Source organism: Adiantum capillus-veneris, chromosome 19 (genome assembly GCF_014529385.1).
Source record: "Adiantum capillus-veneris isolate H3 chromosome 19, ASM1452938v2, whole genome shotgun sequence".
NCBI classification, from domain to species: domain Eukaryota; kingdom Viridiplantae; phylum Streptophyta; class Polypodiopsida; order Polypodiales; family Pteridaceae; genus Adiantum; species Adiantum capillus-veneris.
In genome coordinates, this window is record NC_140949.1 from 55275744 (window position 1) to 55302693 (window position 26950).

Below are 26950 nucleotides of genomic sequence, written 5' to 3' on the forward strand. Positions count from 1 at the left end.
CCCGACAAGGCACCTAAGGAACAATCAGAGGACAAGTGAGAGAGTTCCAAAGCAAGGGAGGAGCGAGCAAAGAAATGAGAGACAGAGGAGTCAAGGCCAACTTCATCTTGACTGATTGGCGGCTCGACTTGGAATTACGCCAGATGAAATGGGACCACCGACTGAGGCAATTCTAGCGGTACCAGGATGGGATGTTACCATTACAACTGTCATAGGCAAACTTTGGTACAAGGACTTTTACATCATGCCTTTGGAGGGGTGTGACAACCTTTTGGGAATCCCTTGCTTCCATAATAACAATGTGGTGGTCGACTACAAGGCGAGAAAAGCAACTTTGAAGAATGAAAAGGGGAGAGATATAGTTCTTGATGTAAAACTGAAGGGCGAGTGAGTCCTACTTGTATCGTCTTCGGTCATTTCCAGATTAATGAAATCGAGTCTGTTTGTTTACCGGATCTTCTTACATGGATAGATGACAAGAGAATATCGAGTTTGTCCGACATTGAGAAGGAACGATAAGAATTTTTGCAAGCTTAGGCTGATTGTTTCTTTAGGCTTACCAAGAGAGTTACCTCCTCAGCGTCCTGAAGGTCACACCATTGATTTGATTCCGGGCAGTATGCCACCGAACTTCCACCTAACAGAGTAAGCAGAGCCTAAAACGAAGAAATTATGAACCAAGTGAAAGAATTTTTAGAGAAAGGTCTCATTCCACCCAGTACATCACCTTACTGTTTGGCAGTGTTGTTGGTTTTAAAGAAAGATGGATCTTGGAGAATGTGCATTGACTACATGGCTCTCAACAAAATCACCATCAAGAACAGGTTTCTAACACCGAGGATCGATGATATACTGGACAGGCTACAGGGTTCTACATGTTTCAGTAGAATCGATGTGAAATGCAGCTATCATCAGATTAGGTCCTGTCACGGGGACAGAATTAATGACGTGGCAAAAAACTGTACGGACAGGCAGCAATACATATTTCCTAGATCTGTGCTGATGGCTGACGTGGACAGACAGTACGGACTACCGTGATTTGCGCTAAGTGCTGACATAGTAGCATGTACGATTTTCGTAAATTGCACTGATGCTTTTAGGGCCAGATTTTGGAGCCTGCTGTCCATGTAACCAGCCTGTTAACTTCAAAAAGGGCGGTAGACTTTACTTCAAACCTTGATTTAGCTTTCACCCATTATTAGTCGTCTATTCTACCTATGCTATAATGACACAAGAGAGGGGAATGGGATACAGATGCTAGAATGCATCTGTATGCGAGTCAGACACCAGATTGGCCCCTAAATAGGCGCCCCTTTCGGTATTTCTTTATTCTTTAAAAGAGGGGATAAAAGCTGTGGTTCCCTACAAGCTGCCCCGCACAATCTGGGCTGAATTTCTTCTGTTCTGGCCCGATTTCAGCAGCATAACTGTACTAGGACCCTTCACAGTCAGTATCCCCACGCATTAGATGACTTTCCCGACGCATACGGACACTTTGCAAAACCTGGCGAGAATCTGCAGCACGCTGAATTTTTTTTCCAAGAAAAAGATCCTTCTATTAGTTACTGAAAACTGCCCATAGGGCTACATCCACCTCTGCAAGAGAGGGCTACAACAAGCATGATGGGGAGACTCTCCCAATGAAAAAACAGCATATATACAATGAGGCTAAATCAAGAGATGGGAGGAGGGAAGAGCCACACAGGTGGACAGTAGTGCCATCTGAGCACCCCTTGGACAATGGTGTAAAACGGCCCAGGGCGCCAGAGTCGAAGGAAAGCCTCGCGGCGCTCCCGCATGCGGTCGGAGCTGCCTTGTAGTCCCTCAAGCTGTCCTCTGAGAGTATGGATCAGCTCTAGCCAAAAGTCACGAACAGTCTCAGCTGGTGGCACAGGGCGAGCCTCAAAGATGCGAAAACAGCGGGCCCGCCAGATGAACCAGAGAGCTAGGCCACTGATGAGCTCCCAACACTCCTCTCTCTCACTGCACCACTCCTGCGGAGTAAGCTCTGTAGCAGGCTGGAGTGTAGGTCGCCCCCCCTGCATCACTATCATCCTGCTGGTGGAAGATAGCTCAAACGGAAGTGCCAGGCCCGTGAGGGTGGACCAAGCCGCTGCCCCCCAAGTGTACTGTGGAGCCGTGGAGAGGGCAGGCATTAGCCGAAGAACTCGTAGCCACACCTGCTGGGCCGAAGGACAGTCCCAAAGACAGTGACACTGACTCTCCACCAACTGGTCACAGGCTGCACATGCGGCCGAGAGACCACTATGCACAAGCCAGCTCCCTACTGCTGTGGCTCTGTGTGCAACCAGCCACTGGAACAAAGTAACGCGCCTCGGCTGTCTGGAGTCCCACAGCCTCTGCCAAAAAGCTGCCAAGAACTCGACTGTGAGGCCCTCCTCCTGGCAATGACGTGCTGTAGCGGGGCGGGCCTCTCTCTGTGCTGCAAGTATGTGACGTCCAAGCGGAACAGTGTACTGAAAGAAGGGGACTCCTGGGCGGTCTGCAGAAGAGAAAGGGTCCCTCCAAAGCCACTCACCAGGATCCCACTGTACTCGTGCCAGTGGACAACACTCCCAAGCCCATAGCCTCCAGTGTCCAGTCTCAAGAGCTGCTGGGTCAGGGTCTATGACGCAAGTCCTCCCACAGATGCCCATAACTCGGATCCTCTGGAAACAGCACTCTGCTACCTACGGGGCCTCTACTGCAGCTCGTTGTAATCGTCCCCCACCCTGAAGCTCGAAGAACAGGGCTGGGACAGTCTCTGAGCAGGCCCTGACTGAAATGAGAACCTCCAGTCGTGTGAAGGCTCCCATCCACCTGGGTGCTACTGGCTCGAGAGGCGTGAGCCACTCAACTGGAACTGACTCTGAGATGTCCTGACACATGCTTTGCACCCCTCTCATGCCCTGTAGCTGGACACCCTGCACCTCCTCTGACAAACCTGTGAACTCAAGCCAGTCACCTAGAGAGCGCGCTGGACCTGCTGCCATGGGACCCCAAGAAACATTGGGCCGACTCCCAACCAAGTGGCCTCTCTGATTGCTAACCATGGGGTTCCAGATGAGGGGCTGCCGTAGGTGCTCCTCCGTGCACGTCGGCTGTCTCTGCTCTAGGCCACGCCGTAGGAGCTCCCAAGATCGAAGCAGACTCACAGCGAAACGGTCCTCCAGTCTCCTGGTCAAACCAACTCGGCACAACTCTGTAAAGATCCATCTGGTCGAAGGTTGCCAAGGGCCTCCTGATTGAGGCACCCTGGCACGAAGCCTCTGCAGCAAGAACTCCTTCCAGGGCTCATCACCTGGAAGAAGTCCTCTGACGACGAACTTCCCAAGAACGGCTCTGCTCTGCTGTGCTGGATCAATGATCCCAAGCCCTCCGTGAGAACAAGGAAGTGTGATGACCGACCAAGCCACCTTGGCTCGGGCAATCAGAGTGTCACGGCCTGACCAAAGGTAGTTCCTGATCAGCCTCTCTACCTGGCTGATACAAGAACTCGAGAAAATCCAGCAAGAAGTGATGTACCACATAGTTGCCAACAACACCTGGTTGGCAACTACTACTCTACCAGCCAGCGAGAGTCGTGCTGAGCTCCAATGTAATAGCTTTCTCCTGATGGACAGGAGAAGAGGAGCAATCTGCTGCTCGGGGGACAAATCCAAACCAACCTGACAACCCAAGTACCGAACTGCAGTCCCTGGAGGAATCCACCTGAAACCCTCTCCTGGCATCCAATCTGGCACAGGAGCACTGCCAACCGAGAAAGCCAGTGTCTTTCTCCAGTTGATCAGTGCGCCCGATGCACAGCAGAAGGTCGTCAAAGCCTGCTCACATCTGTGTAGATTGGCCTCCTGGCCCTCTGAGTACAAGACTGAGTCGTCGGCAAACTCAGCGTCCAGAAGCTCATCTCCCCGTATAGGGAGTGCGAGGCCCCTCAGACCAACCTATTGTGACACCAAAAATCTACTCATCGTCTCCGCATAGAACAAAAAGAGAAAGGGGGCAAGAGGACAACCCTGTCGGACCGAACGTGTGAGCATGAAGCGCTCTCCTCTACCTCCTGCCAAAAGCACTTGACTGTGAGCCTGTCTGTACAAAGCTGACACTCCTCTGATCCAAGCATCTGAGAAGCCCATCCTGCGTAGAGTGCCCTCTAGAAAGTCCCAGTCAACTCTGTCGTATGCCTTCTCAAAATCGAGAAGGAGAATCACAAGGTCCTCCCCACGGAGCCGTGCCAGGGCAGAAGCCTCCCAGAAAGTGAAGATGTTGTCAAGGATACTGCGTTCCTTGACAAAACGTGTCTGAGTCCCATGTATAAGGCTCTCCAAAAGTGGTTGAATCTTCAAACTCAGAGCCTTGGCAAGAATTTTGTAAGTTGAGTTGAGGATGGTGATGGGGCGTCACTGTCGAATCTCATCCAAGGAGCCACCCTCCTTTGGAATGAGGTAAATCAGGCCCTCACTCATGCTATCCGGCATCACTCTTGTGTGCAGAATGTACTGAAACTCACTACAAAGATCTGGGCCAAGCAGGTCCTAGTACTCGAAGAAGAAACTGGGAGTCAGCCCATTCTCACCTGGACAGCTACCACGAGGTAGGGCCCTAAGAGCCGTGTGTAGCTCCTCAAGCTGAAGAGGCATCTCTAGCCTCTGGCGCATCTCCTCAGTCACAAGACAAGGCATTTGTGCCCAAACCTGCTCTCTGCATGCATCCTGCCGCTCTGACTGGGGCTCAGCCGACAGTACCTCACGGTAAATGTCAGTAGCAACTGCACGCATATCCTCGGGCTCACAAACAACTAACCCATCGGGTCTCCTCAACTGATTGACCTTGGCATGCGAGTGCCGAGGTCCCACTGTCTCAAAAAAAGCACCCGTCAGTCTGTCACCCACCTGAGTCCACTGAGATGCCTGTCGGTGAAAGGCAAACTCATGACGCCTCTCCTCTGTGCAAGCAAGCTCCTGTCGAGCTTGCTGTAACTGCTCCTCTAACCATGGACTGTCTGGATGCTGCTCCTGCATCCTCTGTAGTGAAGCAATGCCTCGTCTGAGACGTTGCTCCTCCTCTCTCGCTGCAGCCCGTTGAGCCAGAGACTCCTGGAGGAAAAAGTGGCTAAGTTGAGAGGCCTAAGGCCACTCTGTCTGCTGGTAGAGCCTGGCTGTCCATGCCCTCTGTCCAAAGAGCCTCTACCCTCTCTCTGAGTGCTGAGTCCAACAAGACCCGCTCTAAGATGCGAAGCATCGTGCTCCCACTCCGCTGCCTGTCTGCCACTGTGAGGATCACTGGTGCATGGTCCGAAAAGGATGTCCCTGCCAGAATGCCCACTGACCCCCCCAAGTCACTGAAGTGGTCACTAGTGTAGAAGCGATCTATCCGCGATAGATTCACTCCACCCACTCTGCGGTCCGACCTAGAGAAGGCAAGACTCTGTGGAGGCCTCACAAAGCCAGAGTGATGCCATGTATCCGAGACCCTCAAAGTCATACACAACCTCTCCCAAGCTGCTAACTCGACTCCATGCACAGTAGCATGGCTGCCTCCAATCGTGTCAGAAGGGTCCTCCAACATGTTGAAGTCCCCCCCTACACACCAATGGTCAGCCTGTGGCAAGGACTCAACAATCTGTGACCAAAACTCTGCACGAGCACTCGCCACATTGGGCGCATAGATGTTCAGGAAGCCCACAAGGCCACCCTGAACCTGCAAAGTAATCCATTGAGCCCTGCCTGGCACAATAATCCCTCTACCCACAATGGCTTGCTGCAATGAGTCCGCAATAGTCATACATACCCCACCCTGGATGCCTCCATGTCCAAAAGCAGCTGACCAAAAGGTATCATATCGTCCACGCAAAATATGACATCGCCGAATGCTTCTCTCAGACAGATGGTGCTGCTGTAGCATAAGGAGATCAATCTCTCCTCCCACAAGGCAACGTTGAAGCTCTTGTCGCAACCGGCCCCGCTGTCGCTGAAACTGGGGCCCACCTAGTCCCTGCACGTTCCACGAGACTATCCTCATGGGGAGCGAGAGAGAACAGATGGTGCCGCAGCAGCAAGACGGGCTATCTTCGAGGCTGGCTTGGATGGGGAGTAATCCGCATCCGAGCGTCCTCTAGATAGGCGAGACTGTAGTGAGTGCCTAGTCCAATCCCAAGCAGAGCGAGCCGTACGTGAAGCAACCCTCTCTGTCCAGGAGTCCTCATGAATGTACACATAGCAAGGCAAACACTGCGTATCAGCAAAAAAGTACACCACAATGTGTCTACATCCTGTTGAGTCTGGGGGTGTCACCGCAAACTTGGCCAGTGGCCACAACGTCTGCAGTAGATCTGTAACTCCAAGTTCTCCCATGTGGTGAGAGAACTCGAGAACCTGTGTATGCAACCATCCCACCACTGAGTCAAGGGACCACTCTGTCTCGGTCCTACCACAAGGGGGGAAGGAGAAACCAACTGCTGAGTCCAAGGCCTCTGTCCCCCTAGCGGCGAGGAACAAAGCATGGACCCTGAAGCAGGCTGCCTCGTGGTCTGCTGCGGAGTCGCCGAGAAAGCGAGTGAACCCGTAGTCGAAGAAATCCCAGTGGCGTCGGAGGTCAATGCTCGTCAGACCACGAGGGATGGCCTGCAGCACGCTGAATTCTCTGTTTTCTGGCCTGAAAATGCGCTAGATCACCTGTACAGCCGTCTCCTTGCATCCTCGAACCTCCTGGGGGTATTAGGGTCCGTTTAGGGCCGAAACCCTAAACCTGCAAAAATACACAGCAGGCTGTAATTCCCTGTTTTGGGCTCCGTTTCGCGTGCCGGTCGCATCTGTAGCAAGACCTCGAGCTCCGGCACTTGTAGGGCTACTTGCCCTATGAATCGGACAAGATTTCGGGCGTGAAACCTCTCCGAATTCACCTGTACCTGTGGGGGATTAGCCACTAGCTAATCCAGTACCTGTGCAAGAGGCTCTTGCCTCGGCAATCGCGCATGAACCCACACGACTGTACATTGGTCTGATGAGCCCACTAGAGGGACATAACCATAAAGAATAGGGGAGAGAGCGAGCAGTGAGAGGTGTGCAGGTCATGACATCCTGCACCTCACTGTACATAGAGGGTAAGCCAGCACTCCATTGCTGCTCTCCCACCTGTGACAGCACTCAAAAACGAGCTCACAGATGAAAATCACGTTTTTGCCTTCTCTTTAAGTACTAAACTGGCCTCAGAGTGCCAAGTGTCACTCATTTGTACATTTTCCGGCTTTAGACCCTCGGGTCTAAAAATATCTCACCTGCAGCCTCTGTTGACTTGGCCACAGAGTAACAAAATGATCCCCATGTCAAACTGCACGCAATGACGCGAAGACATTTTGTCGTCCAAAAATAGCAGTCCCTAAAATTTAGGAGTTTCTGCCATTACATTCTTCTAGGTCATCCGACCCTCTTTGTACACTGCAGCCACACCCAGAACTGAAATGTAGCCTATGTAGCAAAGGATTCCGCTTTGGCTGGCCAATGACCCCACTTTGGCTAACCATAGTCCTTATCCAACCTTAGTGCTCTTTAGCCCTCATGCCTGGACTCTCTCTGAACAGTTCCACACTGGCTATGCAATGCAGGGCAGTTAGATTTCCAGAGGGGTGTTTCCAAAAGGTAAAACAAACGAAATTCCCCAAAGAAAGAGAAAATAAACAAAAATGGAATTGCCACTGGCTGGTGACAACTGCTCTTGGGACTTTTTGCTTTAAAGTTTGGAAGCTTTTGGGGCCTCCCTTGTAAGAATATATAAGCCCAAGGGGCCTCACTCTTCAAGGTATCTGGATGTAGAGTCTGAGAGCAGAGGACCCCTCGGGAGTTGTACTTTGCTCAAGCATTAATATAATAAAGAAATACCGAAAGGGGCGCCAGGTTTTGGGGCCAACACCTCTGGGCATGGAACTATGTCGGGCCGTGTCGACTTAAAATTATAAAGTTATGAAGTATTTTAAGTGATTCTTTCATGTGTTCTACCGGATTCCCGACTTGGGGTGTCCAAGCCTGTGACAGTGGTATCAGAGCATCAAGCGTGTGCTTTTCTCAAAGCATACCGGTCCTATCAAGGAGCAGAGAGGGCACTTGGGCACTTTGGAAATCGTTATTGAAGAATCTTCGTGTCCCTACCTCGGACTTATTAGTCACTCCACCCTTACTTCATCGCGCATCGGGCGCGCTCTCGTCTTCATCGCTCTGTCTTACAGGGCATAAGCCATAAAAATTCTCAGATAACACATGGGTTCTTGCGAAGAATCTGATAGAGATAACAGCTCTCGGTGGCAGGCTAAGAAAAGTGAAATGTGGTACGAGAACTGAAGAAAAGAATGAAGAATACGATAAATTTTTTGACCAAAAATTTTGCCAGAAGACCTTTAAAAATCTCTTCAACGGTTGAGAATTTGGATATGCAAGTTGATGCTCTCAACAAGCTCTACGCATTGACACAAATAGATCTTATATCCAACAACTTTGGAAAATTAGGGTTTTTTTGTAACAAACTTGGACACTCCAATTCAAGGTTCTACTTCGACACAACAAAGATTCACTTCAAAACAGTTCACAGTTCACGATTGATTTGACACTGCCCGACGGAGTTCCGTGCCTAGAGATATTGGCCCCAAAGACTGGCGCCCCTTTCGGTATTTATTAATATGTGTTCAAAGTAGAAGAGAGTGGGAGGGTTCTCATTCTCAGACTTTGCGTCTAGATGCTCTGAGTTGTGAGAGCCCTCCCCACTCATTTATAAGTTACAAGGGATCCCCAAAAGCAGAGCCCCAAAAGCAGTAAGCTTAAAAGCCTTTTAAAATAAAGCATCAAGTTCCAAAAGCTTCAAAAGCTGCCAATTTCAGCCCCCAGCGCTAAAGCAAAATTCTGTACACTTTGCCACGTCAATAGGTAGCGCAAAAAGCGGGACTGCCGTACAACTTTGCCACATCAGCAATGCAGCAGAATTTGCGCCGCAAATCACAGAATCTGCCACGTGTCACTCTGCGGGTTTTCCGGGCAGACTGCCAGTTGGGGGGTGTGTGCGTTCTGCTGCCCCATGTCCAGGGCCATGCAACGTCACCCATTTGTGACATACCCCCCTCTTGAAAGCATTGTAATTGCCCTCGATTACACCTGCAAAACAAACAAAAGCCATTAACTGTCTTAGCAGACGCTGACTGTTAGTACCGACGCACTAGGAACAACACATCTAGCACATCACAGGACATCACTTGACATCACAAGGCATCACATGACAAATCAAATTCAACAATCATTCCAATCTCAGACGATGATTAATCGGCAATGTATTAAATATTTAGCAATCGCATCTAGATCCAATTGGGACCTCACAGATGCCTGATTAACTAATCCTTATTGCGATCATGTCTATAGAGATTTTATAAGACCGAAATGCTGCAGTCATTTCGTTTATCTGTTTCTGCACCCAAACAAGTCAAGTGCAAATCAATTAGTATCATTTTTATTTTCGGGAATTCCAGTTCATAAAGTCATTCAACAGAATACTGTCAGCTCAGCAGTATCCCTGAAACCCAAAGGGCTATCAGTGACTATATCAAAAATCGGGGCAATCTGTTGACAAAGGAGCGGAGTGACTCCCCTCTTGTGCAAACCCGCAGCGGCACTAGATTCGCCCATGCTGAAATCGGGGTTCTAAAGTTCCACAATTTGAGGAGTGTCTGCTAGGTCCTCCTCCTCCATCCACTTCGCATCCAATGCAGGATAGTTCTTGAATTTAACCAAGAACCGCCTAATCGCTTTACCTTTAATCTTTCTATCTTTTATGTGCCAATTATCTGTTCTAGAACGAGTATCTCCTCGCTTTCCTCCACTTCGGGTTGCTCATCTGGCTCCCCATCATCGGGCGCATCGCCTTTAAAATGTAAGGTGCAGCGGAATGAATGTTGTATTTTCTCAAGATTAGTGATCTTTATTGCTCAAGGTTCCTTTTAGTTCTTTAGGGAAAGAGAGAGCTTTCCGTCTTGTAGAGTGTTGTGGTCGTGAACAAAGTGAGTGGATATTGTGCGTGCAAGTGAATGAGACTGAGAGAAGGAGAGAGAAGAGATACGACACCCGAGAGGTTGTAAAACCCTCCTCTAAAGGCCCCACTCTCGTTGGCGAGAGTGGTCTACTTTGATTGCACAGAGGTGTACAATGCGTATGCAAAGGACTGATGCAATGGGACTATGCCGATGACGACGACGACGACGACGACTTGATGGCTGAAATCTGAGATCTTCTAATCGTTGGATTTCGGGACTGTTTCGGTGGCTGAAAATGACTGTTTTGGCTGCGTTTTTATGGCTGAAAATGGGGGAACATCTGCATCCAATCTGGGGCTGATCTGCTACTGTGTCTAGGGCTGAAAACTGTGTGTATTTGGTGCGGCAAGTGGCTGAAAGTCAAAACGCTGGCTGAATCTGCATCTTGCCAAAAACGCTACAACTGGTTTGGTGTTGCAAGCAAAAATGCTGAAGTCTTTGATGCATGGGATGATAATCTGCTAACGCTAGCTGCCTTGGAAGAACTTGGGTTCGTGCGATTGCAACAAGCAAAAAAAGTTCTTGTGGTTCTTTCCTTGAGTAATGCAGAACACTTCCAAAGCTCTGACACCAATGTTAGGTGCAACGGAATGAATGTTGTATTTTCTCAAGATTAGTGATCTTTATTGCTCAAGGTTCCTTTTAGTGCTTAGGGAAAAAGAGAGAGCTTTCCGTCTTATGGAGAGTGCTATGATCACGAACAAAGTGAGTGGACATTGTGCGTGCAAGTGAATGAGACTGAGAGAAGGAGAGAGAAGAGATACGACACCCGAGAGGTTGTAAAACCCTCCTCCGAAGGCCCCACTCTCGTCGGCGAGAGTGGTCTACTTTGATTGCACAAAGGTGTACAATGCGTATGCAAAGGACTGATGCAATGGGACTATGCCGACGACGACGACGACAACTTGATGGCTGAAATCTGAGATCTTCTAATCGCTGAATTTCGGGACTGTTTTGGTGGCTGAAAATGACTGTTTTGGCTGCATTTTTATGGCTGAAAATGGGGGAACATCTGCAACCGATCTGGGGCTGATCTGCTATTGTGTCTAGGGCTGAAAACTGTGTGTATCTGTTGCGGCAAGGGGCTGAAAGTCAAAATGAAGGGGATCGGGGAGCACCACAGACAGAGAGTGAGAGAGAGAGAAGGAGACACACACAATGTGGGTGGGGAGACTGTGAAGTGGCAGCTCCCCCTATACAGTATACTCACTATAAGTATAGGGTAATAGTGGGCGGGCGCCCATGACTTGGGCGACCGGTGAAGGCACATAGGCCTTAACCCCAACAACCTCCCACTTAAAGGCCAATGTGCCTTTAAGCAAGATCTACTAGTGTACAACTAATAGCAGGTGAGATATTCTCTCGACCTATGCCCACTGACTCTCGATGAGCTAGTGCATCCGGCTCTACTAATAGACAAACATCCCGCTGCGGAAGCCACACAGAGCTAGCTCCAAGCTCTGCAAATAGTCTACAAGAGCTCATGCACTCCTGCAAGTATCGGTCCAATACCTGCAAATCTCCCCTATGCTCTATGCCGAGATCAATCATCGAACAACTAATCAACCCTGCTGCAAATGCTCCCACTGCAGCTGCTATGTCGGGCCTCGAGATCAGCATCTCGTACATGAGGACACCGAACGTTGATGCAACCCTGGCAACCTCTGCCACCTCCAACTCAGAACTCAACTCATGGCAATCCTGTCCCCTATCATAGAGACCATGGCACTCTGACTCCGAGCTCTGGAGTGACTCCTCGTGCCCACCACGTGTCACATGTGTACCAAGAGTATCCATCTGTCCTGAATCTGCATCAAGCTCTGGCATAAGAATATCAAGAAATGACTCCACAATAGCCGACATCTCAGCATCCATGTGAGTCATCACTGTCATCACCTCTGATGACTCATCCTGCTGTGACTCACTAGAGCTGTCTCGCTCTACCTGTGCATCCGTAGACGCAACCTGCACAACAAGGTCACTGCTCTGCACTCCATGCAAAGCATCTTGCAACCTACAAGCAAAAGAGACTCGCCTGCTCTCTCGCTGTCTACCTGGCTGCATGATCAGAGAGACAGCACCGTCTCTCGCGTGATCCACATGAAATGGGTAACCTGTACCACTCCTGGCACCTCTCGCAATCACTAGCGAACCCAAATGCATCACAAAATCTCGCTCTCGTAGCGAAATCTGACATCCACAATCTCTAAGCTGACCAATCGAGATCAAACTCATTGTCAAATCTGGTACATAACGCACATGACGCAGGGTAAATCTCATACCACTGGGCAAGGACAAACATACGTCTCCTGCACCCTCAATATCATACACAGCACCATCATCCATGTGCACACAACCAAGTCTCCCACTAGAAAACGTGCTAAACCACTTACGATGCGACGTGACATGGAAAGTAGCATCTGAATCTAGTAACCAATATGAAGACAATGTGCAATCCGTAGACATAAGATCGTCTGAAGACAAGCTAGATGTAAATTTGACATCGCCGTCACAATCATACTCAGTAACCACCGTACTGATCTCACTAGCATCTGTCATGCCCAAATCTGCATCACGCATCTGTCGCCTCCGTTGTCTCAAACGCCTGAAACATCGACGCCTAATGTGCCCTCTATGTCCACAATGCCAACATGTCAAGTCTCTATGCCGTCGAGACTTGCGTGTGGGACCAATCTCTCCCATGGACATAGAAGTGGGACTAGACTCCCCTGTAGACATGGATGCCGCGTACATAGCATGTAAACTCTGCCATAAAGCATGAGTTGTAGTCTCCCTCGAGACCTGCCAGTCAACAGACTCAACCAGATGCAAACGAATCGTAGACATTGCTAACTCATCAAGATCCTGCCAATCATCATCACGCATAGACTTGGGCTTCGCCGATAAACCACACAAGGGTTTATCCTGCCCCAAATCTGCCAATGCAACAAGCATATGCTCCTTCCAAGCAACAAAATCTGCACCATCAAACTGTGTCAGACCATAACGCTGGAAGTCAAATGAAAAATCAGCCATAATGCTCACAAAAGAGCAACCAAAAATGAGTAGCAAATGTCAACCAAATCAGCCCTAAACTGGCTTGAATCGCATCAACAAAAGTCTGCAAATATGGCTGTAAAATCTGATGCAAAGTTGCACCAATAACCTTGCAAAGCCTTGCACAAAATCACAAGTCAATATGACTCAATCGCGCATAAATATCTGACAAAATTTTGGCAGAGTCTCCTTTGTAACTGGAGCAAAATCTCAACAGTAAACCTCAAAGAGACAATAATATATGCCACAATGGCCAATCCGGGAATAAACTTGACCGGAATCACCTCACAAAGTCATACATATGAGCATACCCGCTCTTGCCGGAGTACCACTCAACGGCACCTCAAATGACATACATGTGAGTGATGATTGCTGCCAAAATACCTTTCAATCGATGACCAAATGTCTGCCAGATAACTATAGCAACATTTCGCAAAACCTTGCAAGATCTGTCGCTATGCGCAATACGAAATACGGCACACAAGGGCATACACAAGTGACTCCAAACTCCAACCAAATGATGACTGAAAATCACCTGTCAAAGTGGGAGTAAACTCAACCACTAAACTGTCAAAGAGCAACCTACGGATACATAGAAGCTATGGCGAGAACCTGGATAAAATCCAACAGAGTTTCTTCTATAAATTGAGCCAAATCTCAAATAATCTCAGCCATGAACAAATACACAAATCCATATATGGCATACATAAACCGCCAAGACCATGGCAACATAGCTCACTCTCGCATGAGTGGCTCTCTGGACAAATGCATATCCAAAAACCTGTGTACACCTATGAATTTGCTGGTTGTTGTAGAAAATACTCCATGTGTGTGAGATATACCAAAAACAATGTTTTTGGGACCCAAAAGTGCACAAATAAACCTGCTGCTGTACCTGCTGTAATTCAAAGCAGAATTTCAGCAAATAGACATCACCATCGCGTCCGGAGCGTGCCAAAACCCTGACCTAGACTCCCGGAACATGTAGATCTGACTCTGTACGACGGAGCTACGCAAAAAACTGCGTTTTAGAGCCCGAAAATGGCAAAAACGAGCTGCACACAGTCTTGAACCTGCTCTTGCTCCACTCTGCGTGATGCAATGTCCTCTCAATGCAAGCTCCAACGCAAGAGCTCTGCCACAACAGCATCCAAGCACTCGAATGTCAAGCTCTCCTCCGCCGAGCACTTCTCTAACGAGCTCCACTGAGCTCAAAAGCTCCTCTCACCAAGGAAGCCGCAACCGCCTCCTCGACCAAGCTTGACCACACCAAGCTCCTAAGCTCCAAAGACAATGCTCCTCAAGCTAAAATCGCTCTCCGTGAAACTCCGCGATCGAACTCCACCGTCGAGAGCGAGCGAGCTATCGCCTCGAAGCTCTCAAAGCCGTCGTGCTCTCCGTGGTCACCATAGCTCTGATACCAATTGAAGGGGATCGGGGAGCACCACAGACGGAGAGTGAGAGAGAGAGAAGGAGACACACAATGTGGGTGGGGAGACTGTGAAGTGGCAGCTCCCCCTATACAGTATACTAACTATAAGTTTAGGGTAACAGTGGGCGGGCGCCCATGACCTGGGCGACCGGTCAAGGTACATAGGCCTTAACCCCAACACAAAACGCTGGCTGAATGTGCATCTTGCCAAAAACGCTACAGCTGGTTTGGTGTTGCAAGCAAAAACGCTGAAGTCTTTGATGCATGGGATGATAATCTGCTAACGCTAGCTGCCTTGGAAGATGAGGACGACCAAGCAGAGGATTAAATCGCCATGGACTCTGGTACATGAAGATGAAATGCAAAAACGCTCCAAGCTGGTGTGAGGGCGATGATGCAAGGGGAAAACGCTAGGGGATGCTGAGGGGGGGTTCTGCTGAGAAGTTGCCTGTTGAGCGGGAAGCTCCTGTTGCCTCTTCTGCGAGAAAGTGTGAACTTTGGTTTGCTTATATATTAACTTAGCAAAATTGCCCTACCTACTTTTGTAGGAAAGTCACTTAAAAATAATAAGTGAAAATAACCAATAAACAGGAAAATAGGCTAAATGCACTGGAAAATTCCCCTAACTGATGCTAATGGATTCTGATGGGAATTCCGATGATCATGCTATGTGCAACCGGAGGATATGCATCTATGCTAAGTGACTGAGCATGCACGGTCTACGAATAGATTCACAAAAGTGCCAGATCACTGCTAATGTAACTTGATCGGATTGACTGAACCCTGCTGTGGTGTAGCTTGTCCACGGACACATAGGGTTGGGATGTGTCACGTGACATAAAAGGTTTCAGGAGACTCACATGAAAAGCATTGTGAATTCTCCAAGTATCGGGCAGCTTCAGTCTTAAGGAGCCATTACATTTATCGTTTATGGTATGTCTACATCTTTTTTCTCTCAGTTTCTCTCTTTTTCCACCACGGCTTGTCGGCTTTGGGTGGTCTCTATGCATTTCATGGATCTATCTTTGCCTGCGAGCTCACAACACCATTGAGAAGGTTCGAGACCTCTCATTGATCAAATGGCAATTGAAGGAGTTTGGTTCCCAAGTAACCAATCTGGTTCACAAGGTCCTTGGTAAGGCTCCTTTATCGTTTGAAGAATTCCTACGACACCATTATTCTCTGGGTTCCCTTTCCTCTTATGGACAATTCACCTGTCTTTTAAATTAAAAATGCATGAAGAAAAGAAGACAAGTAAAAAAATGTTCTTGTTATTGAAAAGAAAGAGAACACTAAGGGCAAGAGTCAATTTTCTAAGGAATCTAAAACCAACAAAGCTGCGACACCCACCAAAGATTTCAAAGAACCTGATGAGTCATCAATGCACATTTTGTGGAAAGAAGGGGTGGTCTTGAAAAGAAATGTTTTGTAAAATGAGATCTCTCCAAGAAATTGATGGCTGAAATGAAGCCGAATTCAAAGAATCTAACAACAATAAAGGCAAAAGAAAATTTCAAAGAAAGAGGAACTACAAAGGTAACACTAAGGGCAAGAGTCAATTCTCCAAGGAATCTAGAACCAAAGAAGCTTCCACACCTGCCAAAGATTTGAAAGAACCTCGTCAAGGAAAAGGCGTCGAATTTAAAATGCTTTGCTTAACTATTTTCTTCCTTTTGCTTGAGCTCATTGTTTTTTCTTCCTCTCCTCAAATTAAGGCCAGTTTTCAAATTGTAGCATCTCTCTTAGCAGGTGTAGTCATATGTCTTTTCCATGTTTTAGTTATAATGCTGTATCTGCAGGATTTAATGAAGTCTGCATTGGAGGGCTGTTGTGATGTTCAGATGCTACAACGAAGTGGTTCTTTAAGTCCACCATCTGGTAAGTTTCCTACAGCAAAGTTTGGGTGCTAGTTCTTTTGCAGATAACACGTATTGTTAACTCACAGCTGAAAGTTATTCCTCTTTTCAATTTCTTGCACTTTCAGTTTAACTTTCTTGAGTTTGACATTAATAGGAGAAGTTCTTCTGGTGTTTGAAACTGAGGACCTGGCAGACGCTGCGCTTCAACAATTTGAAGAGAATTGCCTTGTAATATCAGGCTCCACAAGGTCCTATATATGAGGTCTTTCTCATGTCAGATGGTGTGGTTTCTGTTGATTGTCTTGAACAAAATTCTCAATGATATTGCCAACGGCTATGGTGTTTTTCTCCTTGCCAAGGGAAAATAAGACAGCCGTAAAATCAGTTTTAGTCTCTCATTAATAAGTATCTTGCAGTAATGGACCCATCTGGAAAGTTTGACAGGAAAAGTAATAAATGGTTATGTGTATGCTAATGACATTTTAGCTGTGGTCATGTGCAGGCCATTAATAGCACGCAAGGTTGGCGTTTCTGATCCAGGAAAAATTGCGAGGTTTCCAGGTCATTTCCCGCTTGATAATTTTAAGCTATGGAAGCAACGCCAAGAGGAAGTTATGGTAAAGCCTTAACTTGAATGTGTGGGGATATCAGATTCACATGGTCATTTGTTTTATTGGTTTTACAAGTGACACTAATAAATTAAGTAGCTCATAATCAGCATGTCTGAAGTCCTTTGTTACGCTGCTTATGGAGACAATCCTTTTTTTTACAACAGAGAAAGTCCTTTGAGACTTTTCATTTTGCGGACCCAAAGACTGTGGAGTTTGAAATGGCATCAGAGTGGGAGAACCTCCACGAGTGGTTGGCTAGATGCTGGGAACAACTCTGCAAGGTAGCTAAATTTCTCTCTCAAGCTTCCGTTTTAAGTGAAGTCCTCTAAGTGGCTGCATATTCGGTAATCAAATTTTCTCTCTTTCTTTTTTATACGCCATTCATGGCATCCCCTAAGGGGATGTGCTGACAATGATGTCCGATTTGTCCTATGGAGCTGACTTCAGCCTCAAACTTTGTTTTTCCTTTCTTTCTTTCTATACCTTAGTACTTTTATGCAAGAATCATTATTCTTGAACTGTGAACACATCATGACCAAGATTTTACAACATAATGAACTTTGGAACACAGTTTGTCCATAATCCCGCCAACAACAATGAGTTGTTTGCAACACATCCATAGTGTTTTGTATATATCATGTTGGTACCTTGCGAGATACAATGTGCTTTCAACTCCGACACACGGGTTCGAACTCGGACGAGTTGAACCTAGCACACGGGTCCAAATCAAGTATTGAGAGCTCCAATTGCCCCTCTCCACCGCTAACATGCCCCTCTCTGGCTAAAGCATGTTGCGGAAACCATCCTTGAGCTAGAGAGATGGAGATTCGAGGCCATTGCGGCCGCCTCCATGTGAGCCACATTGATGTCTGGTTTGGGATCATTGTCACTATTGTCCTTGTCAAGCTTGCCTTCACATTTGTCCTTTTACGAGATCTTGCATTTGCCTTTGGTATTAGAACCCTCGGCTCCTTGATTTTGAGAGCGGTGGCATGACGAAGCGGAAAATAAGTTTTTTTGGTAGGAAGCCTAAGACTTTTTGTGGCAGTGGATGCATTTTTGGCTAGTGAAGCAACGACATTTTGAGATGCTCGCTAAAGTGGCAGCTTTGGAGACCATGCAATGGATCCTTGGATGCGGTAGCATTTTGAACGCTCTTTGAATTGGAGGCTTTTCCTGAAAGCGCGAAGCAGAGGGTACCGGTAGGTGCGCGTCACGATGTAGTGCAGGATTGGGGCGCAGGAGGCACAATGCAACAGAGAAGAAGTGCTAGAAATTGAAAACAGAGAGAGAGAGAGCTCTTACGTTTTTGGGGAAAACTCACTAAGTGAGTTTTTGGTTTTCCCACTTTTATTATAAGTGACTTAAAAAAAATGTGTCCAAGTTCAATATGAACGTGGACAAAGTATAAAAATGTACAAAAAGGGGTTATTTAGGCCTTTAACCCAACAACCTCCCACTTAAAGGCATAAATGACGCCTTTAAGTTAACCAACTCCCACCAGGTGTATACAATGCTCATGTTGAGCCTTAGCAAGACTCTTGGTGAGAACATCTGTAGGGTTATCCTGTGTATGGATCTTAGTCAAGGTGACTAGACCATCCTCCAATAACTGCCGTATGAAGTGGTACCGCACATCTATGTGTTTGGTACGCGCATGAAACATGAGATTTTTGGCTAAATAGACAGCACTCTGGCTATCACAACCCAACACGGGTGTATGAGCAAGCATGCCAAGTTCTTTTGCAATTCTGTCCAACCAAATGGCCTCCTTTGAAGCCTCTATGGTTGAAATGTATTCAGCCTCAGTAGTACTCAATGCCACAACTTTCTGCAACCATGAACACCAAGAGACTGCACCACCAGCAATAGCAAATACATATCCACTGGTAGATTTCTTGGTATCCATGTCACTTGCCATGTCTGCATCGCAATATCCCTGCAATTTCAAGTCACTTTTGCCATAGCAAATACATTTTGATTGTGTACCTTTCAAATATCTCAGAATGCATTTGACAGCTTCCCAATGGGCTTTGCCAGGATTCGACATGTATCGACTAACAACTCCCACTGCATAAGCAATGTTGGGATGAGTGGCAACCATAGCATACATAAGAGAACCACAAGCCGATGCATAAGGGGTTCCCTTCATTGCTTTCAATGCCACCTCATCCTTTGGGCAATCTGCCTTGCTAAGCTTAGTGTATGGAGATAAGGGTACTCCAAGAGGCTTAGCATCAGCCATATTAAACCTGTCAAGTACTTTTGCAATGTACCTTTCTTGAGATAAAAACAACAATTTCAGCTTTCTATCTCTTTTAATACACATGCCCAAAATATGCTCTGCATCACCCAAATCCTTCATAGCAATATTGAATTTAGCTTACGTTTCAGAGCATCAAGACTAGTCTTATGTTTCCCGGCAAGCAGCATATCATCAACATAGAGAACAAGTATGTTGGGAATACCATCTTCATTCCTTTTCGTATACCAACAATGATCTGCATGGCTGCGTGTAAAGCCTTGAGACAACATAAAAGTATCAAACTTCTTATACCACTGTCGTGATGATTGTCTCAAACCATACAGAGCTCTTTTTAGTTTGCATACAAGTTCCTCACGTGTAGGAACTACAAAACCTTCAGGTTGTTTCATGTATATGTCCTCTTCAGTGTCACCGTGCAAAAACGCTGTCTTTACATCCATTTGATTCAATTCCAAATCAAGCACCGCAACGAGAGCAAAAAGGACACGTAAAGTTGTAAGCTTTACGACAGGGGAAAATATTTCTTGAGAATCAATTCCTTCTTTCTGTGCATATCCTTTTGCAATCAATCTTGCCTTGTACTCAGGTTTTTCATCCATGATCTTAATCTTGTACACCCATTTGTTAGGAAGAGCCTTTCTCTCTTTAGGCAATGGCACAAGATCCCAAGTATCATTTGCATACAAGGATTTCATTTCCTCTTGCATTGCAAGCTCCCACTTACTGCTTGACTCACATGACTTAGCACCTTTATAAGTAAGAGGTTCACCCTCATCTGTCAACATTACACGATGCAAAGAGGGATTAAATCTCTGCGGTTGCCTTCTCAAACGAGTTGACTTGCGTACCCAATGATCTACATTCTCACATAACGGTTCTACATCATAAGGCAACTCATTTTCAACTCTATCATGTTGTTGAAAATCATTTTCAGCCAATTCAGGTGGTTGTCTATGCTCATTAGGAGCATCAATATCATGTCCTACCTCTTTTGGCTCAAGGTTAACCGGTTGATTATCAATTTCAGCTTGCGGTAATGCATCATGAAGCTCTTTTCAACATCAATGGGGGGCACGGAAGGCTGAAATCTGACCGTTTTCTTGTCAGTATCAGATTTTGTAGCATTCTTAAAAAATTTTGCCTCATTGAACGCTACATCTCGGTTGTGAACTACCTTTCTAAATTGTGGTAACCACACTCTATAGCCCATTTCACCTTCTTCCCCATAATCTAGGAAGGCTTCCTTAATGGACTTCATATCAAGCTTTGTTCTCAAGTCATTGCGTACATGAACGAAAGCTTTGCAGCCAAATACTCTCAAATGATCATAAGAGGCAGGTTTGCCAAACCAAACCTCCTCTGGAATGTCATTTTTCAGCGGACTATTAGGAGAGCGATTGCAAATATGAACTGTAGTTGTCAATGTCTCCCCCGAAAACTCTTGGAAAAGATTAGCGGTGGACAACGTGTAGCGCACTCTCTCGCATAAAGTACGATTATATCTCTCAGCCACACCATTAGAAGACGGATTATAAGGGGCTGTCAACTCCCTTTTAATCCCATTTTCATCACAAAAACACTGAAATTCAGCAGATACATACTCTCCTCCATTATCAGATCTGAGACATTTAAGCTTAGTACTCTTTTGCGTAGTGACAAAAGCACTTAAAAGCATTGCACCCATTCTTTACAAGTACAATCATCAATGAATGTAACAAAATACAATGCACCACCAAAAGACTTAACAGGCATAGTGCATACATCGGAGTGAATAAGAGAAAGAGGATTAGCTTTGCAAGAGACACCAGAGTAATAAGAAGATTTTTTTTGCTTTTCATAAAGACAATCGTTACAAAAATCGAATTTTTTGCCTTTACATCAACCCTCTTTAGAGAGGAAAGCACATTAATACCCTTGTGGCTCATATGACCAAGTCTCTTATGCCACAATTCCGTGTGTGAAGCAACTTCAGCAACAACAAGAAACTTGCCAGGCAAAGCTTTGCATCGAAGATAGTACAAAGTACTTCTTTTAGACCCTTTTGCAATAAGCATAGAGCCCTTAAGCAACTTCCATGAATCCCCATAAAAAATGGTTGTATAACTATGTGTATCTAACTGGCCAACAGATAGCAAACTTTTCTTAATGCCTAGTACAAACCTGGCATCATTCAACACAAGCTCTTGACCATTGTTAGCACTAGTTCTGTAATTGGACACTTAAGTGTCCCGAGACACTAAAGTGTCCTGTTTTTTTGCCAAGTTTTGGCAATTTATTTGCCAAGCTAGAAAGAAGTTTTTAACACCTTACTTCTACCATAGATTTGTTACGAGGGAAAGAAAACACTTGATTTTTCTCCATATCAAAATACAATCTGTATGGAGAGAATTCTGGTAAGTTCTAAGACATAAATTTTAGTGAAATTTGAAGCTGTTTTGCCAAAAAAATCATAAAATGATTATATCTTTTTGTAGAGATGGCCTTTTTTATGTTAATAAAAGCTAAGTGTTAGCACTTAGTGTTATAAAACAGTGGAATGCACTCTAAAGATAAGTTTTCAAGTCACATGCAAGCTATAGACATAATTTCTTACTTGAGCACGTGCTGAATAAGAGCATAATTTTGGTCTTCCAAAGGTCCCCTCATGAAATTGGTACTATTCTAGTGCAATTTGACAACTACAAATGACTTTATATGCTTTAACCAAGAAACTATGTATTTTTTGGGCTCCTTAACCGAATTAAATCTCGTTGCTTGAACTCTATCTTGAATTCTTTATCGTACAAAAACTCTTGAAAATCTTAAGTTCTCCATAATAACATTAAAACCAAGGTTTTAGGCATCCCAATTGTGTATGTACCACGTACTTTGATACATTTAGTTGATCTACACGGAAAGTTTGATAGTATTTGAGGTTTTGAATGCTTATGTCTCAAGAATGAAAATATGAAAGTTTTCTCTTATGCAGTTTTAATATTTAAAATGATCCAATAATTGTTGCATACCAAAGCCCTTCTACTTACCACCTTGAGTGCTCAATGGAAAGGGCAAGCAATGTATCACTTTCTAAAACTCACAAATACATCAAAAACACATTTTTCTTTGTATACAACGATATGCATGAAATGACCATATCAAATACATTGAACTTTCCATATTTTATATACTCCAAAGTCAATCTTTTTGCACATGAAACTTTCAATTATCTATAGGAAAATTGTGGGAGAGTCATCTAAAATTTTCTACAAGGTCGCTTCATTTTTTCTTGAGCTTATAAAGACGATTTCTTCAAAGCGTCAATCGTAGTCTTACGAGGGTCAACTTGATGAGTATAGTTCTTGATCATGATAGATTCTAAAATGCAAGGTTATATTTTTAAAAGACCCTTCAGCTAACATATTTAAGCATACCAAGAGGGTTCTCTTAAATAAATTGTCTAATGCAAGTAGCATTTAATTTAAATTTGTTAAAAAAGGACACTTAAAGTGTCCTGTTTTGGTACCAAACTAGTGTTAAGAGCCAAACGCATAGTATCCATTCTTTTAATATTGCAAGAAAAATTATCACCAAGGTACACCTTGCCACAATTGCCTGCAGCATATGTAGCAAAACACTCCAAAGATGGAGTCACATGGAATGAAGCGCCAGAGTTTACTATCCAAGATTGGGATAGGCCATCATTAGCACTAAGCAATGCATCAATGACATCTTTCTTCGAGATAAGCATGTCTTCTGCATCAACTATGACGAAATCTGAGGGGCATGAAGCTGCAACCAAAATTTCTTCAACGTCTGACAACTCCTCAATGACCACACTAGAAGATACATTTGCATTTTCAGCATCCCTGGAGGAATCACCTGCTGATTTTTCCCCTTTCTTCTCATCTTTCTTCTTCTTATCTTGCTTCCCTTCTTCCTTTCCTGCTCTTTCTTGAAATACCTCCAATCGGGTTTCTTGTGACCCTTTCTGCCACATCTTATCCTTTGTCTTGCTCTTACTTCTGTTTTGAGTCCTGTTGCCAGCATCACGCTTTTGATTTCTACCTCTTGCATTGTAGGCAGAACTGCCACCATCCCCACTAGACTTGTGTCTAATCTCTTCATTGAGAATAGACCCTCTCACACCGTCATACGTGAGGGTGGGACTATTGCTCAAGGAGACAACCAATGTTTCCCATGTATCTGGCAATGACATAAGCAAGAAAACAGCTTTCAGCTTATCATCGATTTGCTGAAGCCCACTGTCTTGCAACTGACTCAATACATGTGTAAAAGCACTCAAATGCTCAGAAGTTGACTTCCGAGTCATCAAGCTGCATATTTATCAATTTTCGCATCAAATGCACCTGGTTCAAAGTTTTCACATGCTTGGTAGCTAGTGAGGTGAAGATTGCTCGCTGCTGCTGTCCCGCCCCCACCCCTGCGTTGCCTCGCGCGCCCCCCCCCCCCCCCCCCCCCCCCCCCCCCGTCCTCGCGCTTCATCTCCCTCGCTCCAGCCCCGCCCCTGCGCTGCTCCCTCGCCCTCATCCCTTTGCACTGCCCCTCCCGCTGGCTGGTTGCCCGCCCGCCCGCCCGCCCGCCTGCTTCCTTCTGCTGACGCCTGTCCCCCCTTGCGTTGCCCCTGTCCGCCCGCCCTCAGTCCCGGTTGCCCCTCACTGCGTTGCCTGCTCACCCTCGCCTCGCTGTGCTGCCTATCCCGCCGTCCCCCACCTCTCTTCATTCACTGAAACACCCCCCTCCCCCCTCCACCCCGCTCGCAGCTCATTTCGTTTTTCCTTTTCTCACGACAGAATTTCTTCTGGCGATTGGATCTGGCAGTGCTAGTTCTTTGATAGTGCCTGCCGGGGTCCCTTTGTAGAAGATTTGCTTTACCCACTCTTTCTCCGCCACAGCAGTAGACACAGATAGAGGCTCAAGTGAAACTGGCTCGTGGAGCGGTAGGTGTTGGCTTTCACCCGAAATTCTTTACTTTAAACACACATAGAGTACTTTGCAAAGGTAACCTATAACAGGGATTAACACCTAAGTACACACACGGCTCGGAAGCTAGAATGCTCCGAGTAGACGCCGACAACCTGTAGGCCCCAAAATTGGCGCCCTTTCCGATATTTCTTTATTCTTTAACAGAGGGAATAAAACCTGTGATCTCCTACAAGCTGCCCTGCACACTCTAGGCTAAGAAACACCTGTTCTGGCCCGATTTCGACAACATAATTGTACTAGGACGCTTCACAGTCAGTATCCCCATGCAATAGGTGACTTTCCCGACGCATACGGACACTTTGCAAAACCTGGCGAGAAACTGCAGCACGCTGATATCTCTGTTTTCTGCCCCGAAAATGCACCAGTTCACTTGTACAGCGGTCCCCTCGCGTCTCCGAACCCCCTGGGGGTATTAGGGTCTGTTTAGGGCCGAAACCCTAAACTTGCAAAAATACACAGCAGACTGTAATTCCCTGTTTTGGGCTCTGTTTCGCGAGCCGGTCGCATGTGTAGCAAGACCTCGAGCTCCGCACCTCTAGGGATACTTGCCCTTTGAATCGGACGAGATTTCTAACGTGAAACCTCTCCGAATTCACCTATACCTGCGGGGGATTAGCCGCTAGCTAATCCAGTACCTGTGTAAGAGGCTCTTGCCTCGGCAATCGCGCATGAACCCACATAACTGTACATTGGTCAAATGAAAAGCCCACTAGTGGGGCATAACATACTACACGTAGGGGAGAGAGATAGCAGTGCGTAGCGTGCAGGGCATCACTCCTGGCACCGCACTTTACATAAGGGGAAAAGGAAGCACTCCATAGCTCTTAACCTGTGACAAATGCAAAATGAGGCTCCTCCCAGCTTAAAAATTCAGCGCCCATTTTTCTGGAAGAGGCAAGTTCATGAATTTTTGCCACTTGGCGCATTTACAAGCATTTTCCTGTTTCGGGTTGGCCGCTTAAAAATCTCCCGACTGGTCGCCCAATTGACTTCGTGGCAGAGTTGTAAAATGTTCCCCTAGTCATACCAGAGGTAATGACGCGAACACATTTCACGGCTCAAAATAGCAGTTCCCTAAATTTTAGGAGATGCTTCTGTTGGGCTCCCACTGGTCATCTGACCATCTATCCTCATTGGGATCGCATCCAAAAGTGCAATGTGGCCTAACTGTCGGATACTTTCTGTGGGTGATCACACCTTGACTCTAGGCCTTTTTTGAGTTCACTTCCTAGTATCCAACAACTTGCTAAGTGCGACAGCGGGACCTACATGACCTTGCACTGAGCCTAGACATCCTCTTACCATACGAATTCCAGTGCCGACCACTACCCATCTGCGGGTGAAACTACCGTTCACATTGGCCATACAATGTCCGACCGTTTGCTACTTCAAGAAGAGGGTCTCAAAAATAAAACAAAACCCATTGGAAAGAAACCAACAACTAAGGTTAGCAGTTGCCATGTCCTCATGACATAGTTAACAGTTGCCACGTCCCCGTGACATACCCCCCTCTTGAAGTCGCAAACGTCCTCGATTGCATACCATAAATACACGCCACTGATGATCTTGTGCTATCAACACTCTTTTATCATCGCATGTATCCGCAAGAAAGGTCATAACACATAGATACAAATGACTTAATGAGGCCTGCATACTGTTGTCATTTCCATCTATTACACTGAATTCATAGGTACATTCGATGTACTAGCTCTATCATTACCCCTCCTTTGCACACGTTGGGTTGGGGCATAAGTAGGTTGTAACCCAAAGGCTTCAAGGTAAAGCTGCAATACATTTGGTGGCTCTGACAGTTCATGCTCTTCCATCCACTTTGCATCCATAGGCGGATAGTTCTTGAACTTCACCAAATAGCGTCTTGCAACTTGTCCTTTAACTTTTCGGTCCTTATGTGCCAAAACTTGCTCAGGTACCAGGATCTCATCAAGTTCCTCAACTTCTGGCTGATCCTCGTCTGGCATATCACCCACAAAGGGTCTTAGAAGACTCACGTGAAACGCATTATGAATCTTCCACGCATGAGGCAATTTCAGCCTGTAAGCCACATCGCTGATCTTGTCAAGCACTTGAAAAGGCCCATAGTAACGCATGCTGAGCTTAGGAAACAGCCGTTCCTTGCCTTTCATCTTCTCTAACCTGGCCTTTTCGAACCTTAACAGAACCCAATCACCAGGCGATAAGAGCAATTCATGACGGTGACGATCAGCATCCTTTTTCTGCTTTCCCTGAGTCTTCTCCAAGGCAACTTTAATCTTTTTATACATCTCATGCATGTTCTCAACATATCGATCTGCCTCAAAGATCTTGTTCTTTGTATGCAAAATGGGAGGAACCGTTTTGCCGCCTTCAACAATTTCAAAAGGTGATTTGCCAGTAGACGAATGCACCGTATTATTGTACGCATACTCAAGCATAGGCAAATACTGTTCCCACTTGCCCTTATTATCTGACACATAGCATTTCAGCAGATCTAAGACAATAGAATTAGCCTCTTCTGACTATCCATCAGTTTGTGGATGAAACGAAGACGAGAACTTGAGTGTAGTGCCCATGTTCTCAAACAATCCTCTCCATAACAAACTGGTCATGCGAGGATTACGATCACTGATAATCGATTGTGGCATACCATGGTACTTAAAACACATTGTACATGAACAA

At 46.1% G+C, this 26950-nt stretch overlaps 1 protein-coding gene across 3 annotated transcripts in view; it reads left to right on the plus strand.

Annotated features, from left to right (window-relative positions):
• The window catches only part of LOC147434051 (protein ANTI-SILENCING 1-like), a 97975-nt gene that overhangs the window by 51756 nt on the left and 19269 nt on the right, over positions 1-26950 (plus strand). Inside the window, exons 7-10 of one of the 3 annotated variants that reach the window (XM_086490666.1) lie at positions 16355-16433; positions 16569-16662; positions 16917-17031; positions 17190-17354. In XM_086490666.1, the coding sequence (XP_086346792.1) occupies positions 16355-16433; positions 16569-16662; positions 16917-17031; positions 17190-17354 (453 nt within the window). Of the gene's footprint in view, positions 1-16354; positions 16434-16568; positions 16677-16916; positions 17038-17189; positions 17355-26950 lie in introns of those variants that run through there. The other 2 variants (XM_086490665.1, XM_086490667.1) reach the window with 2 other exon arrangements.